Source organism: Rattus norvegicus, chromosome 9 (genome assembly GCF_021556685.1).
Source record: "Rattus norvegicus strain SHRSP/BbbUtx chromosome 9, alternate assembly SHRSP_T2T, whole genome shotgun sequence".
In the NCBI taxonomy this organism is placed as follows: domain Eukaryota; kingdom Metazoa; phylum Chordata; class Mammalia; order Rodentia; family Muridae; genus Rattus; species Rattus norvegicus.
Window position 1 is genome coordinate 79,645,464 of NC_141542.1, and position 18,161 is coordinate 79,663,624.

The 18,161-nt window shown below is 41.7% G+C and overlaps 1 protein-coding gene across 10 annotated transcripts in view; it reads right to left on the reverse strand.

The window, feature by feature from the left end:
* The window catches only part of Ino80d (INO80 complex subunit D), a 66,882-nt gene that overhangs the window by 23,488 nt on the left and 25,233 nt on the right, over positions 1 to 18,161 (reverse strand). For all 10 annotated transcript variants that reach the window (XM_087566236.1, NM_001437679.1, NM_001191809.2 and 7 more), the window contains 3 exon segments: positions 15,773 to 16,503; positions 9,971 to 10,079; positions 4,937 to 5,161 (listed from right to left, as the gene is read on the reverse strand). In XM_087566236.1, the coding sequence (XP_087422362.1) occupies positions 4,937 to 5,161; positions 9,971 to 10,079; positions 15,773 to 16,503 (1,065 nt within the window).

Below are 18,161 nucleotides of genomic sequence, written 5' to 3' on the forward strand. Positions count from 1 at the left end.
CTCTTATCATCAGGACCATTTGGCCACCTAGTGCTAATAAACAGTAAGTCTACAAAGACAACTGAGGAGGGATTTTAATCTAGCAATATGGCTAGAATACAGATGCACCTTAGCGCAAACCTTTAATCTCTCTGGCTGGAATATAGTACATGCCTTTGGTACATTCTTAGTAATACCTTTAATACCAAACAATGAAGGTAAAATTAGTTTGTAGAAGGAAGTATTTATATTTCAAAGTGATGTCTAATTGAGTAACAGACAAAGTAAAGAATCAGAAAAAGATTTGACAGAATAGGATATGTCCAACTCTCAAGAGAACAGAGAGAAAAGAGAGGCTACTTAACAGAGAACAGAGAGAGGAAAAAGAGAAAAGGTAGTTTTACTGTGACAGTTGTAGAGACAGGTTGAAGAAAGAACATGCTAGACACAGGGGAAGACACAAGCCAGAGAATGAGAAAGGAGTCAGAAGTTTAGAAGAAATTGCCAAAGTTAGTATGAGGCCAAGCAGAACAATTTGGTCAGAAGCTGAGAGAAGCCGGTTTGAATCAGTCAGCTTGGAGAAGAATTTGGAGTTGGCCAGCTACCACCCAGCCAGAGTTCAAAGAGAACTGGAAAGTATAAGTTTATTTAGCAGTCTCAGAGGCTAAAAACATTCTAGGTCTAGATTATACTGTACAGAAGCTAGCAGCTTCCAGGACAAGGCCTACCTTAGCAGACAGAGGCAATAAGTCTTGGAGATGACAATTACATCAGGTGAATAAAAGTTATCTTTACAAACACCTGAGTGTCAAATGGGAAAGGGGATGTGAATATGCTGAAATGGTTTAAGCTTCGTACATCCTTCATACATTCCTTATACATCCTTCAAAATGTGCTCACTTTGAAATACTTATAAGGCTTGCTAAATGTTTGCAATTCCATGCTTCATTATTTGAATACTATCTTAATTTAGACCACTTGTGATATAAGCATTTAAACTTCTATCTCATCTGTAAGCAACATCTGCATTAGGTTCTAGGTCAATCATAAACACTATGTAAGGCAGGCATTGGGAGGCAAATCCATAGCAGTAGCACTAGGAAGGTGCTGGAAGCAGGAGGAGCAGCTCTGGCTATGAGACTCTCTGAATAAACAAAGACTAAGGACCAGCAAGATGGCTCAACAGGTAAAGTGCTTGCCCTAAATCTAGAGTCTAAGTTTGATCCCCAAAACACATATGGTAAAAGGAGAGAACTCATACCTGCAATTTGCCACCTCTCTACACATGCACTCAAAATTTAAAATTGAGTAGCACAAATTTAAAAGTAGAAAAAGACTTCACAGGGGTAGAAAAGTAGATGATTGAAATATCTAATATCTTGCTGGGAAGGATGGCATGGGCCTTTAATCCCAGCACTCAGGAAGCAGGCAATTCCTTTACCTACTGAGCCATCTTGCTGGCCCTTAAGTTTGAGGTCAGCCTGGTCTATATAAAGAATCCCAGGCCAGCCAAAGCTACACAGTGAGACCTTGTCTCAAAACAAACAAACAAACAAAAAGAATATTAAATTTTATTTGTTGGTGCTGGGATTGATGCTAAACACCAGGAGCATATAGACAAACCCTCAATGACTGACCCGCAACTTCAGCTCATGTTGCCAATATATTTTCCACTACCCCTAGAAAAGATGTTTATACTATTAATGTTAGCCTATAAAAATGCACAATTTTCATAAGAAAAGCTGTATTACACTAACAGCTATGCCCCATATTGCTTGGTCTAGATTTTTATACCACATGGCACTCAATATAAAACATAATTTCACTGAACACTTTAATAATCTACTGACCTGTCTACCAAGCCCAATGTGCAATATATTTCCTCATTTCTTTCTTTTCTTAAAACAAACAAACAAACAAACGAACAAAACAGTCTCATGTAACTCAGGCTGGTCTAAGTAAACTCACTATGTAGCTAAGAATGACTGATTTCCTGAGCCTATTTACTAAATTCTGGGATTACAAGTTTGCATCTATGTCTCTTCTCTCCCTCTCCCTCTCCCTCTCCCTCTCAGTTTACCCATCTGTCTCATAAATCCAAGGTCAGAATTTCATTATCTCTACAGATAAGTTACAGTCACTATGGTATTAAAAACAATATTATCCAAATAGCACTAATAAAGCAAAGAGAATTACTAATGTGTCATTAATCATGGGTGACAAATGACATTGAGTCTGTGTGAAGGCTGTAGGGACCATCTGGACAGGTTCTCTTTGGTTTGCCAGTCTGTTTTGTTCACCAGTAATAGGACTTGAACTTAGAGCCTCACGCTTCCTGGTGAAATACTCAACTGCTAAGCTACATTGCCCTGGCAGTCTAACTTGATACTGAAGTTGGTTTGGGAGGTGTTCTGAAAACTACTTATGAGTCAGAGAAAAGCTGGAGGGATGACTCCTAGTGCACTGTGATACCTGGGTTAAAGCCTACAGAACTACCGAAAAGGAAAAAAGTGAGAGTTTTTTACAGTACCAAACTGCCTCAATCTCATGGTATAGACCCTTACATCTTTGACAAGATCATTATCAAGTATCAGAACTGAGGTATACAAAGCTTATGTACATAGCTGCTTTATGCTGCAGATATAATTTCTACTGATATTATTCAGTGGACAGACTTATAAAGCCATAGGAAACAACTGTTGAACTGAGTAAACTGTCGAATAGAGAATAGGCCTCCACATGTTAAATTCTACTCATCTGTTCATCAACTGGAGGTCTCAGATCATTGCTTCTGTATTCACAGCAGTTACTGTGTGCATTGGGAAACGTATTCAAGTGACTCATGAGTAAAATAGAAGACTTAAGAGTATATAAACTAATATTTCAATATTCAATAGTGCAATCAGTAACATATTTTTGTATATAAACTTATTTTTTCATATAAATAGAGACTTAAAGTTATTACCTAAAACTATAAAAATTTAAAATAATATTTTTAAATCAGAACTGAATATTCTAGATTTGAAAAGCTGTTCCTTAGCTGGGCAGCAGGGGCATATGCTTGAACTCTAGCACTGGGAAGGAGAGATGGTATTAGTTAAAGCCAGCCTGGACTATATATTAAGTTCTAAGACAGCCAAGTCAACACGACTGCTTCATCACAAAAGAAACGAGAAACAAAGACATTTCCTTAAAGTGAGATGTTAAAAAATGTTTAACTCGGGGTTGGGGATTTAGCTCAGTGGTAGAGCGCTTGCCTAGCAAGCGCAAGGCCCTGGGTTCGGTCCTCAGCTCCAGAAAAAAAAAAGTTTAACTCAATTCAATGCTTTAAATGTGTATTTCAAGTAATACTAAAAGATAGTTATAACTATGGTAAGTATATATATTTTAAAATCCTATATATGAGACTAGAAAATTTTACTTAATTTTTTTGGTTACAAATACCAAAAACCATTTTTTAAAAAATATATAACTTAATTATTATAAAATTTTCTCTATCAAAACAGCATAAAAGCGATTTCTAATATTCATATTTTAACACATTATACAAATGCTATTAAACTGTATTTTCAAATGAATTTAGGAGAATGGCCATGGTATATTTCTGAGAAGAAAAACCAGATACAGACCTTTTTGTTTTGTGCGGGGTTTGTTTGCTTGTTTATGATGTGGTCTTAATTAGCTCTCTGGACTTGAGTTCACAACCTTCTGCTCTCAGCACACACAGTGCCGGAGTTACAGGTATATGATGTAGGGAGAAGCTTGAGTACTATGTGGAAGCATCACCTATCAATAAAAATCTGATGGCCAATAAGCTGAGGCAGGACTAGAAAGTGAGACATCCCACAGAGAGACAGACAGACAGACAGACAGAGAGAGAGAGAGAGAGAGAGACAGACAGACAGACAGACAGACAGACAGACTCTGGGATAGAGTCAAGTTCAGGTACTATAGACGGAGACTTGAGGATATCGGATGTATAAAATTGGGGAGAGGTAACTACACACATGTCAGACATAGAATAGCATAAGTGAATAAGTTATGACCTAGTGGGAGGAGGTCTCGCTTATGGCCTAGGCGTGTTTTTAACAAATAACAAGCGTCCAAGTTGTTACAGGAACAGACCAACAAAGAACTTTTCAACAATACAGGTTAATTTTAACTTAAATACATAAAACAGAAAAGGTCTAAAGAGTGACACCTATATTATACAGTCACTAAAAATTCTGTTTTCCTAGATTGGGTGGCAAATGCCTGGAATCCCGGTGTTCTGAGACAGAATAGGCAGCACAAGTCTAAGGGCAGCCTGGGTGTGTACTACATATTCACCTATGGAGCCAGTAAGACAGCAAGAGAAACAAAACAAATACAACTAACTACTGTGAACACAAGGTAATATGCAATTAAAAGAAAGCATAACTAATACAAGTAAAATTTATTTTACTATACAATAAAAATACTAGGTTATGGTTAGAAAAAGATATAATTTTTAAAGACAACAATCATTAATTTAAATAACAGGAAAATTGTAAGCATTGCAATTTGTTTTGGTTTTGTTTGTTTTTCTAAGATAGTCAACACTGTCAGTCAGATGAAGTGGTGTCTGCTATAATCTCAGTACTCAGGAGGCTGAGGCAGGAGGATCCAGAGTTTGAAGCTGGTCTGGATGACACAGAATCACAAAGCTAACAAGCAAGAGAAACAACATTCTCAAATCTTGTTAAGTCATAAATTCTAATGTAACTCAAGGAATCAAGAACCAGTAAATGCTTTCATTTCTCTGTCAGCTCAAGGTAGCAACTCCTTCTTAACAAAACCAAACATGGCACTCAACTACTTGAGACTTAATGTGTATTCACCTCACACAATGCCTCAACCATCCCTCAAAGGTGAATGAAGCATAGCGGGAGACAAGGCCTGAGAAGGGAGGCCTTGCCTTCGTAGCTCTAGCTCTAACCTGTCTCGGCTACACGCAGCTCTCCGAAGTTCTTGTATCAGCTGACCAGTACATTCGGGCTCCTTACTGGCTGCCTGCAGCAGCGCCTTCCTAAACGTATGCCGGCATTTCTTTTGTCGCGACTCTGCACGCTCCAGGCGGCAGAGGTGCTTGTATTTCTGCTGAAAGTAAGTGCAAAGTTGGGTCACCCTGGAGCTCCTGCTCTCCGCATCGTCGTCATCTGACCTAGAAAGGGCAGGGTAAAGGGGAAACTGATTACATGGGAAGTTCACGTAAGAAAGGGGACAAACAAGGGTTAGTGGATACACACTAGTTATGCTCAACACTTCTGTGGCATGAGAACACACAATACACCAGGAGAAATTCCAGTAGTGCTGAAGATAAGCACAAGACTCCAGCAACAGCGGGGCAGTGGGGCTCATCCTGGCCGGCCTTCTACAGGCTCTACTGCACCCAGTAGGGCAGAAAGGACAAGCATTTCTTTATCTTTGCTCCCTGAGGATGCGGACATTGTCTCTTCTTGACAACAGTCACCTCAGAAACACAGCAGTCACTTCCAACAGCCCTTACCAAGAGCTAAAACACTTTACATTCTGCTTTATGGGATCTTCTCTCACTTAAAGCACATATGGCATAGGACCATGGGCCTGCCATGGTAGCTACAGAGGCATCCAAACTGCTTCCTAGGCCAGCGTTACAGTTTCCTACCATGCTAATGTGACTGACTGCTGATCCCAGTTTAAGTGTTTGCTGGAAAGGATGCTGAGGGTACTTCTAAGCTAACCGTGCTGTATTGTACTTGCTCAGTATTGCTTACCAGCACCAAGGACAAAATGTCAACTTTTGTAGAGGACAAATATGACCTCATTTTTATTGTTATGAATAGTGCACATGACCTGAACACTGATGGCACATGACCTTCTTTATCTTCTATTATAAGGAAACACTACAGTGCAACTCCCAGAAAACGGGCGTTAACACTGCCTGTCTCCTGTGGCTCAGTATGTTTTTGCTTTGTTAGAGGGTGGCATTTTACTCCATATCAGCCCACAGCAAGCTACTCTATAAACGTCTGTTTAGAATATCTCCTAGAAACATGTCCTTTACAGAATAGTTTCTACTATAAATACACAAATTAAAGGCTCATACCTCAATTTTTGCATTTATTGAACATCTACTGTGTGTCTATTATGCTAACTACCACAGGAGAAGCAAGTGGAAACGAGTTTGCAATGAGATCTACACAAGAGAAATTCACTCCCAGATGGATTAATACAAAAGAGGCCAGAACCAGTAACTAACACAGTGAGTGGAGCAGAGACCAAAGGCTCAAAGCTCTACCACAAGGCAGAAAAAATATCTGAGAACTCAGCTTGGTGACATATTCAGGAGACAGAGGCAGGAGGATTGCCTTGAATTCAGGGCTAGGATGGCATTCATGGTGAGGCCTTGTTGAAAAAAATAATAATAGACAAACCAACAAAACAGAAAACAAAGATTAAGGGGTAGGGTGTCCAGCTAAGTACAGTGGCACAAATGGCATAAGTTTGCAATCCCAAATTCACTGCTAGCTTGGACTACATGGTGAATTCCAGGTTAGCCAAAGCTACTAGTCAGAGTGCGTTGGGAGGGAAAATCTAGGAGTGTCTTAGAATGTCAGGTTCCCAGGCCTTACTGCAGATCTGCTGGTGAGTGCTTATGAGGTCGAGTCTAAGAATGAACTTATGTTTCAATTGTTCCTCAGAGCTCACTGTAGGTCTACACTGCAGAGTTCTAGCAGGGTCGATGGGTGCTATAAACATGGTATGGGTGAGTATGACGACTGTAAGCTGTGGCAGAGGTATGGAAAGGTGTCACTGATGCCCACTGCTGAATGACAGGCTCAGTCTGTAAAGAAGACAGCAGGAGCACTAGCCTTGAAGAAAGCATCCGTACTGAGGACAGACATCAGGAGACCTCACACAGACGGACACTCCATGGAGACAGGACGGGAAATGACATGGTAAGTAGCTGGGCTAAGAAGGATATAGAATAGAGGGAGTGAGGACAGCTGAAGTTCCAAGTCTAAATGCCAAATCTAAGAGTTTAGTGCCAGGGCTGGTGGCACTGGCCAGTATTTCTAGCTACTCTGGAGGTTGAGACAGGAGGCTCCCAAGTTAAAGGCCATCTTGACCTGTAGAGTCAATTCTGGTCCAGCCTGAGCAACGTGGCAAGACCCTGTCCCAAAACTAAGTAAAGAAAAGGCTGGCACACAGCTCAGCAGTCGAGCACTCACGGAGTAGAGAGAGTCAGTTCCCAGTGAGGAAGCTGGAGGAAAGCTGAACTTTATTTCAAAGATAAGGAAGAATCTTTACAGGTATTTAAGAAAATGAATAATAGCTAGACATGATGGTGCTGGCCTTTAATCCCAGTAGTCAGCTAGTCAGGAGGCTGACTCAGGAGGATCTCTAAGTCTGAGGCCAGCCTGGTATACACTGTGAGTTCCAGAACAGCCAGGGCTATGTAGAGAGACTTGTCTCAGCAAACACAAAAGAAAGAGAGAGAGAGAGAAAGAGAGAGGGGGGGGGAAGGAAGGAAGGAAGGAAGGAAGGAAGGAAGGAAGGAAGGAAGGAAGGGAGACAGACAATGGGTAGCAAGGCCTCGTGAGTCAGAATACCCAGTGGGTAAGCTCCAGGCCTCAGTGGATGCCCAGAGCCCATGTAAGAGGATGGGAGTGAAGAGAGGAAGCGATGGCTCAGGAATTAAAAACCGCTTTATTCTTACAGCATACCTGGTTTTCACTCCCAGGACCCACAGGGTGGCTTTCAACCACCCATAGCTCCGGTTCCAGGGTATCCAAGGCCCCATTCTTATCTCCTTGGGTACCAGGTATATATGTAGTGGAGGCAGACTCAAAACTCATACGATAAAAGAAACGAATCTAAAAAAGGGCCTGGGGCATGGTACACACACCGATAACCCTAATAGGTGGGAATGGGGACTGCCAGAACTTGGTGACAACCAGACTAGCCTCGGATTCATCGAGAAACCTGACCTCAAAGGAATAAGGCAGAGAGAGCTAGAGTAGAACACCTGATATTCTCCTCTGGCTTCCACACAGGAGGCCTGTGCATGTACAAACACACACACACACACACACACACACACACACACACACACACACACACACGCATGCATGCACATAGTACACTAAAGCCAGGCAAGCAGTAAGGTAATGTATTATTTGTTAAAAGAAGGAAAGTAAAAACTAGAAAAGCAGGGTCTTGCGGCCATCAAGGCAGCCAGGCATGTGAAATGTGCCACAGAGGAAAAGAACTGAGGCAGGCATGAGCCTCAAACAACAAAGGGCACTGTCACTGTGGCAATTCTGTAAGAGCAAAGGCAGAGACAGAACGCATACTGCTTCCAACTGAGAGAATCCACCCCCAAACTGAGACTCAGGCTGTCACAGGAATTAAATAGAAATGGCTTCCATCTACCACCATTCATCTCTCAAAATCTCGGCAGAGCACTCCCTCGGGTTAAGTCGCCGTCTGGAGAACTGACCGGAAACCTCTGAAGTCAAGTTAGTGGACATGATGTGTGCCTGATGGCTCTGTAACTACAAAACTAAGCATGGCAACCCTACTGTGTGCTCAAAGAGCATAGCAGTAGTAGGCAGCCACCCTGAAGCATGAAATGGAACCTGAGTGAGTAAAGATTGCAGTTCCCAACATTCTCTCGGGGCTAAGTGAGGCAGAAACAGTGCAGTGGAGATCAAACCCAAGAGCAGAAACAATGCGTGTACTACTGCAACTTCTTGACATTTCCTATTAATAAAACCCAACTAATTCCGTCTGCTCAAGTCCCATGAGCAAATAAGCTTTTGACTATAATTTGCTTCCATGTAGTCTTGGTTTATAATCAGTCTCTACAGAATCATTTTCCATGTCCTGTTGTACTAATCTACCACAAATTCAAGAGGCATAAGATAAACTCTATGTCCATCCTAGGAGGCTGCGAACTTCCAGGGATGGATCTGTGTCAGATGTCAAATGAGCTGGTCTCTATTTCATTGGGTATTTATGTCGACCCCAAGTCTTTAAAGAAAGGATTAGCTCAGTCTACAGCAATCATCTTCCAGCCCCAACAAACAGGTCACTCTATTTGTTCTCAGGGCACCAACTTCTTTCTTTATATTGCTAAAGAAGTCAATAAAAGAAACTCATTTTTGCACTATTTGTTACTAAGAAGATGCACACTCATTGTCTACAGACCTCTGACAAATACCTCCTTTATAAAGCACACTGGGGAAACACTGATGAAGGCTCTAAGAACACTGAGCCAGCATTTGATAGGCTGAGTTCAACTAAGAAGATACCTTCAGAAGCACTTAGCACAAGACGAGTGAAGTACAAAGCACTATTTCTAGTTATCACAGGCGTGGGATATGAAGCATGACGGGACTCATGGAGACCCTCAAAGTGACCATGATCAAGTTGCAGCATGGTGGAGCTCGAGCTGACCCTCAGAGTAATCATGATCAAGTGCCTTAGCTTTCTGGGTATGTTTTCCACTTTTATAAGATGATCTCCAAGAGTCCTTTCTTTCTTTTCTTTTTTTTTTTTTTAAAGATTTATTGATCTCATGTATGTGAGTACACTGTCACTGTCTTCAGACACACCAGAAGAGGACATAGGATCCCATTACAGATGGTTGTGAGCCACCATGTGGTTGCTGGGAATTGAACTCAGGACCTCTGGAAGAGCAGTCAGTGCTCTTAACCACTGAGTCATCTCTCCAGCCCTCAAGATTCCTTTCGATTCTGTTATATTAAACATTGGCAAGTGGGAAAGATAGAGAAACATATTTAGCAAGAAAACATCAAAGTTAACTTTGCTCAAACAATATAATCCATTTATTCCCAAATTGAATTAAGTTTGACTAACTAAACTTAATTACAGCATAGTAAAATTTAATAAAAAACATTGGAACAGACAGGAAGAAAGGCAAATTGCTACATATCCAAGATTAAAACCAAAAAGGACAGCTTACGTGTGTCTTTCCTGTCTGAGGGTTTCTCGGACGGACCATGCGACCTGATATGGTGAAGCCTGATCTGAATCCTCCAGCTCCTCTCCGCTCTCCTCAGACCAGTCCAGCCCTGCAGCAGACAGTGCAGACGACAGCTTAGACAGAACTTGAATGTATTTAACATTTACACAAAGACTGGCAAGATGGCTCATCAATAACAAGGCAATCACTGCCGGGCCTAACTACCTGAGTTCAAGCCCAGGGGCCCACATGGTAGAACAGCACCAGCTTCCACAAGTTGTCCTGTGCAGTGGCACCCCCCCATCAATAAAAATTAATGTAAAGAAATTTTAAAACAATAAAATCCAGACAAAAACAGTCTAAAATACATAAGTAATGCCTATAGCACAGTGTACTTGATGGCCTCCAAATGAACTTCACTTCTATTCTTATATTTGATATACACTCACAGCTTTTAAAACCCCACCATTTTAACAGTAAGGTTATGCTTACTTCAAGAATGGGCTTCATAATGCACTCTGTTAATCATTTGGAAACAACACGAGCAAAGAGACTGAGCTCCCAATACATAAAAGATAAAATCATTCAAATATCAAAAATGTCATACACTAAGTTAAAAAAAAGTCAATGTTAAAAACAAAACATCCAAGTCATAGCTGGTGCTGTAACTTCCCTGGAAAGTGCTTGGCTGGAACACACAAAGCACTAGGCATAATCCCCAACAACCTAAACCCAAGTACAGTGCCACATGCCTGTAATCCCAGTGTTTGAAAGACGGAGGTGGGAGGATCTTAAATTCAATGTCACCCTCAGTTACAGAGTTCAAGACCAGTCTGAGATTCAAGAGCCCCTGACTCACAAACAAACAAACAAACAAACAAACACCAGGAAAAAGAAAAAAGGATAAGAAAAGCCAGACATTGTGGCTCATGACCTTTATCTCAGCACTTAGGAGGCTGAGGCAGGGGTAGAAGTAGGTGGATCTCTGTAGGCGTGAGGCCAGCCTGATCTACAATTGAGTTCCAGACCAGCCAGGGCTACACAGTGAGAGGCCCTGTCTCAGGAGAAAAAGGAGAGGAGTGAAAAAAGTAACTTATATAGCCAGGCAAGAAAAAGTGAGTGTCTATGGGAGTCTGTCAGCAGTATAAATGTGGATGTGTTTCTCTTGCTTAAATGTAACTGTCCTCCAAGCAGACCTTTAGGACCAGCCCTGGACTGGCCATAGTGTGAATCACAGAATGGATTTTTCTTAATGTGCTCTCACTAACTTGAATGTGGACTACAAAGAGTGCCCAGAGAGCACTACAGTGTCTGTTTTCTCCAAAGAGCCTTGGTTCTCTAATACGCTTGGATTTAAACACACACACACACACACACACACACACACACACACACACACACACACACACCACACAAAACCATTAAATGTTTTTTTTTGGTAAACTTTACTCTGTTCAAAAAATGACTCAGGCATAGCACTCAAAAGACTAAGAGAAGAACACTCTGAATTCAAGGACAAACAATCAGGGAGTGGGCAGGGTAGCTTAAGAAGTAAGGGTGGTTTTGGTCAAGACTCATTTGAGTTCAATCTCCAGAACCCACATGGAAGGAAAGAAACAACTCTCCAAACTACACTGGTACACACGTATACACACACACACACACACACACACACACACACACACACACACCCACACACACACCCCAAATAAATAAATAAATGAAATAAATAAAAAAAACAAATAATTAAATAAAAAGAAAAAAGAAAAAAAAGTCTTACAGATATTTGAAACATGGAAAGGGGAGGGAAGGCTTTACAAAAATACAAATTATGTGTAAACAGCTCTAGCTATCAGAAAATACATGCCAGATAAATATTGCTTCATAAAACATATAAATAAGAGCTGGAGAGATGGTTCAGCGGTTAAGAGCACTGGCTGTACTGCCAGAGGTCCTGAGTTCAATCCCCAGCAACCACACGGTGGCTCACAACCATCTGTAATAGGATCTGATGCACTCTTCTGGTGTGTCTGAAGACAGCTAATAGTGAACTCATGTACATAAAATAAATAAATCTTTTTTAAAAAAACATACAAACAAACATTCAGCTATATTGCTAAATATTGTTAGTAAATCCCAGAGTTCCTAAAACTTTGAGTTCTGCATGTCAACATTACTTTGAAATATGGATAAGGTACTGCTTGCACATAGGCCAGTGGATGGCTGACAGCAGTGATGTGGGCGTGACGGTGGTGGCTGTCACTTTGTCATACTTCACAGGGCTACAGAGAGTTTTACTTAAAAATGATTTGCCTTATTACATCTCAGCCCTGCGTACTGTCTAGCATACTGAATCACTACACAGGACATGTTCACGAAGCTCCTCTGTGAAGAAAGGCTGAGATTGCTCTAGGTGCAACATGAATAAACTACTTTTGTTTCACTGAGTTTATCTTAGCTTAGATTATTTTAGTTTTAAGGCAAACTCTCATGTAGCCTAGGAGGCCATGAACTCACTGTGTATAAAAGATGAATTTAAACTCTGTCCTCCTGCCTCCATTTCCCAAGTACTGGGATTACAGACAGGCATTTTCCCTATGTGGGATGATGTCACAGGTGACGCAGGTACAAGATAGAATGAGGCCTGTCATTGGACGAGAAGGAAGGATGGGCGGGAGAAAAGTTTGAGGGGAGAGGAGGAGACTGGGAGAGAGTAGCCGGGGACAACATGGAGGCTGAGGTTAAGATTCCACTCTGTACCCTTACAGGCTGTTATGACTGTTCTTAAGGGATGGATGTGTACAGGGCTTTGTATGTTTAGGTGAGCAATTATATCTTGTCAATTGGATCAGAGGTTATTGTGTTGTGTGTTCTTTCATGTAGCGATTTAAGATGTGTGTTTCTGGCATGGAAACCTGATAGGTTTCTGCCTTGGGAACTAGATAGGTAGAGAGATTGCTGCCAGGCTCAGAGAGAGGCCTTCAGCAGCGTGATATGGGGTGGAGCAGAGCGGGTGAGAGGCTTTGCTGACTGAGAATTAAGATGTCTAGCAGATATCTTGGGGCACTGTGGTGCCTGCCGGACCTAGAGTAGATAAAAGACAGCTTTTTATTTTTTATAATTTTACAACAGCAACTCTACACCAGGTTTACGCAATACTGGGGATCAAACCCATGCATGGGTCTCACTACCAAGCAAGCACCACCAAGTGAGCTGTGCCTACTGTCCACACCCCTCAATATCATGTTTTCTTTCTTTTAATTGTTTCTACTGATGTGTGTATATGTGAATGCTAGCAGACATCCAATATAGGCCTGGCTTCTACAATCAAGTGCATTTGCATATACATGTATATACATACATGTAGAGAGAATTTCTTCTGTACTGAACAGAAGCATCACCTGTCAATAAAAAAATTATTGGCAAATGAGCTGAGGCAGGAAATAGGAGGTGGCAGTTCTGGTAGGGAGAGAGGAACTCTGGGATAGTTAGGGCAAAAAGAGATTCACCCCCAAACTCAGCATGAAGCTGAGAAGAGGTAACCAGTCATGTAGCACTCACAGAATAGAATAAATGGGTTAATCAAGTTAATCAAGTCACAAGCTCGTCAAAGAGCAAGCCCAAGCTCATGGCCTGGGTGTTTATTCATATAATTAAGTCTCAGAGTAGTTATTTCAGGAACTGGGATATGGGTGGGAAAGCCCATGGTTACTGCATACATACATTTCCTACACAAAGAAAAGGAAAAAGGCAGCTGAGATGGCTCAGAGGGTCAAGACATTTTTTGCACAAGCGTGATGACCAAGTTCAGTTTCTGGACTCAAGTGTAGATGGGCGAGAACTAACTGACTCCACTATGCTGCCCTCTGATCTTCATGTGCACACCATACGTGCACCCTTTCCTCCACATGATTCATGCAAGTCTGTTTGTTATAGTTAAGGAAAAAATTAAAGATGTGACAGTAATTACTTTGCCGTATAGCTATGCATCTACAATAGTTTAAAATAATATAAACTAGGTTGTGAGTACGTATGTATAACTGGAACTTAATTTAACTTACTTTAAAGAGTTTACCAAGGTCATAACAAATGGGCATTTAATAGTTTTGGGATTATTTTATTATTTTTGCTTACTTTAATCCAGAACTTTTACTCAGATAATTTAATAACAGGTGAAATAATTTAGAGCTATAAAAGAAAGCCCACTACTCTATTTATAGTAAATACACCCCCTGCCCCTCCCATTCTCCGTGAGTAGGCAAGCCTGGTAAGATATGTACTTCACCTGTACTTACACCAACCAGGCAAACATCTACCCGTGTTCATAACCAAAGAGCGAGTGCACTGATGCTCCTGCTTAGGTCCTCTTCTTTACGTAGCTTTACAGAATGGAATAACATAGTTCCTCTGGATTTTTTTTTTTACCACCAGTTATGTTAACCACAACCCAGTCAGATCTCATTCAGTCTTCAGAACACTTCTATAATAATGTAAATAAATAAAATAAATCTCGTGTGTGTGTGTGTGTGTGTGTGTGTGTGTGTGTGTGTGTGTGTGTGTGTGTGTGTGTTCTAGCAGCAGGCGGTGGTAGAGCACCTTTAATCACAGTACTCAGAAGACAGACGTGGGAGAATCTCTGAGTTCAAGGCTAGCCTGGTCTATGGAGCAAGTGCCAGCACAGCCAGGGTTTACACAGAAAAGCCCTCTCTCAAAAACAAACAAAACAAAACAAATCAAAATACAAACCAAAAAAAACAAAAACAACCAGACAAAAAAATTCAGAACTTTTCTCTGACTTAATGGTAAAAGCATTTATCATAAAACCTGACTTGAATTTAATCCCCAGATCCCATGATGAAATGGGGGAAACAACTCCTTAAAGCCATTCTTCTGAACTCTACACATACTAATACTTATAATACACATGCACAGACATACACAAATAATACATTAAATTAAAAATAAAATAATAAGTTTTGTTTATATTTTCTTATTTTTGAGTCCTGAACATGAACACCATGAGACTTTCTTAATGGGGTTTTTAGGGTTTCACTACAAAACCCTGACTGTCCCGGAACTCACTATGTAGATCAGGCTGGCTCAAACTTAGAACAACCTTCCTGCCTCTGCCTCCCAAGTGATGGGATAATAGTCATATGGCACTGTGCTTGGCTTTTTCACCAAGTATGAAAGAAAACCCATCAGCAGATAGTAATGATGCTACCGCACTGAGACAATGAAACAGTGTCTCTGGCCCACATAGTATAACAAAATATACTGAGGCTGAGGAACCGGCATGCCCTGAGCTGAGAATTGGCTAGCCTATGTAACATATCGGGGCCCTCTCTAAGACACTCAGAACTTCAACGAATGCACAGAGGCTGCAAACACAACCATCCTTTTATATACTGCTATAACCATTAATGAAAGCTATGACTGTCTGTCTACATGCTCAGGAAGCAAAACTAATTAAACTTATCAGCAACAAAACAAAAATATAAACAATACAAAGTAGAAAAGGAACTTGTAAGAAAAGGGTTCACTGGAAGAGGGAGACAAGAAAAGGCAATGGGGAGATTAAATATAATGAAAATACATTCGTGTATTTTGACATGAAACTGTCAAAAACAACTTAAAATTTCAAGAATTTAATTTTCGGAAGCTGTAACAAAATTATAAATGGTCAATTCAGAGCTGTATCTACTCATCCAACTATCTGAACGCATGCTCCCTGCTGAACTATACAGTAGCTGTGACAGACACATTTCCTGGCAGCAGTTTCAGGAAGAGAGGCCAGCTCACCTAAGTGAGGAAACAGATCCGCGTCCAGCTGATGCTTTTGGGTACACAGTTTCACCAGTCTCTGCAGTCGGCTTATACAAGAGAAGTGTGGAGAGAAGGCGGTGGCTTTCATGAGGATTCGGTCAGTCCTGGGGGTGTCTGAGACGGGAGCTCGACTGGAGGGAAGGAGGGGCAGAGGCCTCTTGTGAGAGGCCTGCCTTGTTTGTGCTATAGAGTGTGTGGTGGGGGCCACTCCCTGCATTGGTAGGCTGGTGCTCTGAGGCTGAGGTGACTTGCAGACTGAGCCCTGTGGTGGCGCTGGAGGTTTTAAAGAAGTAGGTAGAGGTGACAGGTGGGCGTGCTGCTGTGGAGGTGTGGGAGGGGTGCTAAAGTGCTCTTGCCGAACTTTTAAAATCTCTGTCTCTCTCTGGCGTTGCCGGTTCTGAGCCAATTTGCTCTGCAACTTTTTTCTCACCGTCACCCCTTTCTTTAGGTCATCGTCTTCCTCATTGAAAGCAAAGGGGTCTTCCAACTCAGTTTCCAGGTAGTGGAGAGGAACCCTTGCCCCAGGTGGAGAGAGGGACATGCTATCCAGTCCATTGGGCATCTTCAAGGCCAGGGTAGGTACCGTCAGGCTAAATGCCATGGCGTCCATCTGGTGCCTGACCTTCACCTCATCTACCGGGTCATTCTTTTTCTTCCTCTCTTTTTTCGGGATAAAGCCGAGTACCTGCAAGTGGCTGTTGCAGTACCTGCAAAAACGCACACTAACATGAAAGATGCTCTTCACACATACGTAAATCAGAACAAAATAGTACACACTGCAAAATGTGACTACAAATACACTAAAAATGAGTGGCCAGGGCCAGGTGGCACAGGTCTGTAATCTGAGCATTTAAGAGGTGGAGCAGGAGGATCAGACGTTCAAAGCTAGCTAGCTTGTAGACTCTATCTTTAAAAACCACATCAAAAAAATTATAGCCAGCCAGGTAGTGGTGGCACATGATTTTAATCCACCACTCGGGAGGCAGAGGCAGGTGGATCTCTGAGTTCACAGCTAGCAGAGCAGGCCCTGGTCTACAGATCAAGTTCCAGGGTAGCCAAGTCTATTCAGAGAAACCCTGCCTTGAAAACAGAGACAAACAAAAGTAGCAGCCAGCTGGAAGCATGGGAGCACAAGCCTGTAATGCCAACACTTAGGAGGACCGTAATTCAAGACTAGCCTGGGCTACCCAGAAGGACCCTCTCTCAAAAAATAAATGGAAAGCACTAACTGTCATCATGTTCAAGCTATCCCTAACTCAAACCGATGTGATTTTCAGACACATAAGTGAGCTGCTCAAGTACAGATGTTGCCAGACAAAGTCAGGTCTGTCCACTGGCGAGTGGCCTGGACAGCAACTTGACCACTGTCTCACACAGCTTCTGTATTCACAGCAAACAAACTAACTCATCCCAAGTCTGAAGATTACTTACAAGTCTCTTATGCAAGAAAGCTATATATTCCAACCCACTTAAGTTCCTGGAGATTCACCAAGAGCTTAATAACATAACACACACACACACACACACACACACACACACACACACACACACACACACACGGTGGGAACTAAGCATGATTAGTGGAATGAGCTTCTAGATAGGCAGAGAAGAACAAACACTGTCTCCTCCAGCACTAAGCCGAAGTAGGCACTGAAATAATGACCTTCATTCAGATAAATACGCTACATTTATAAAAGTTAATTTGTCCAAAACTACTTTCCAAGGGAGAAGTGACCCAACTGAGATAGGGACTAAAATCACAGCTCATGATGACCCTCGTTAATCTTCAATAACAGGCAGGCTGTCGCTGTCACTTAAACACTATGAAGGCTACAATACATACTGAGAAAATAAGTCCCTGTTATGACAACTAACTATTCTGAAAACCTGTCAGGTCTGTGAAACAGAATATCCTCCGATCCGTATTCTTCAGAGAGCTCCCAGAGCATACTAATAAGTATGCCATCAAAACAGTATTCCACACTTATGTCAATTTGGAAAATTATGGCTTAACCAAAATTACATAATGACTTTGTTGTTGCTTGTTTCTGCTGAAAAACTTCTCAAAGCATTATGTATAATAATGTGCACTATGAAGTTCCAAGGGAGATACACCCATCTGTCAGGGTCCCCAAAGCTATCTGAAGACAGAACCAATTACTGTGGCAAACACCATCTCTCCACAAAAATTAGCAGACCTGGCAATTCTGAGCTAGACCCCCCATTCGTCTTAAACAAAAGAGAATCTTAAGCTGAGGGCAGTAAGGAAAAACTAATAACTAAGAAGAGAAGGAGAAGAAAGGAAGGAAGGAAGGAGGAGGAGGACAGGGAGGGGGAGAAGCAGCAGCAGCAGCAGCAGCAGCAG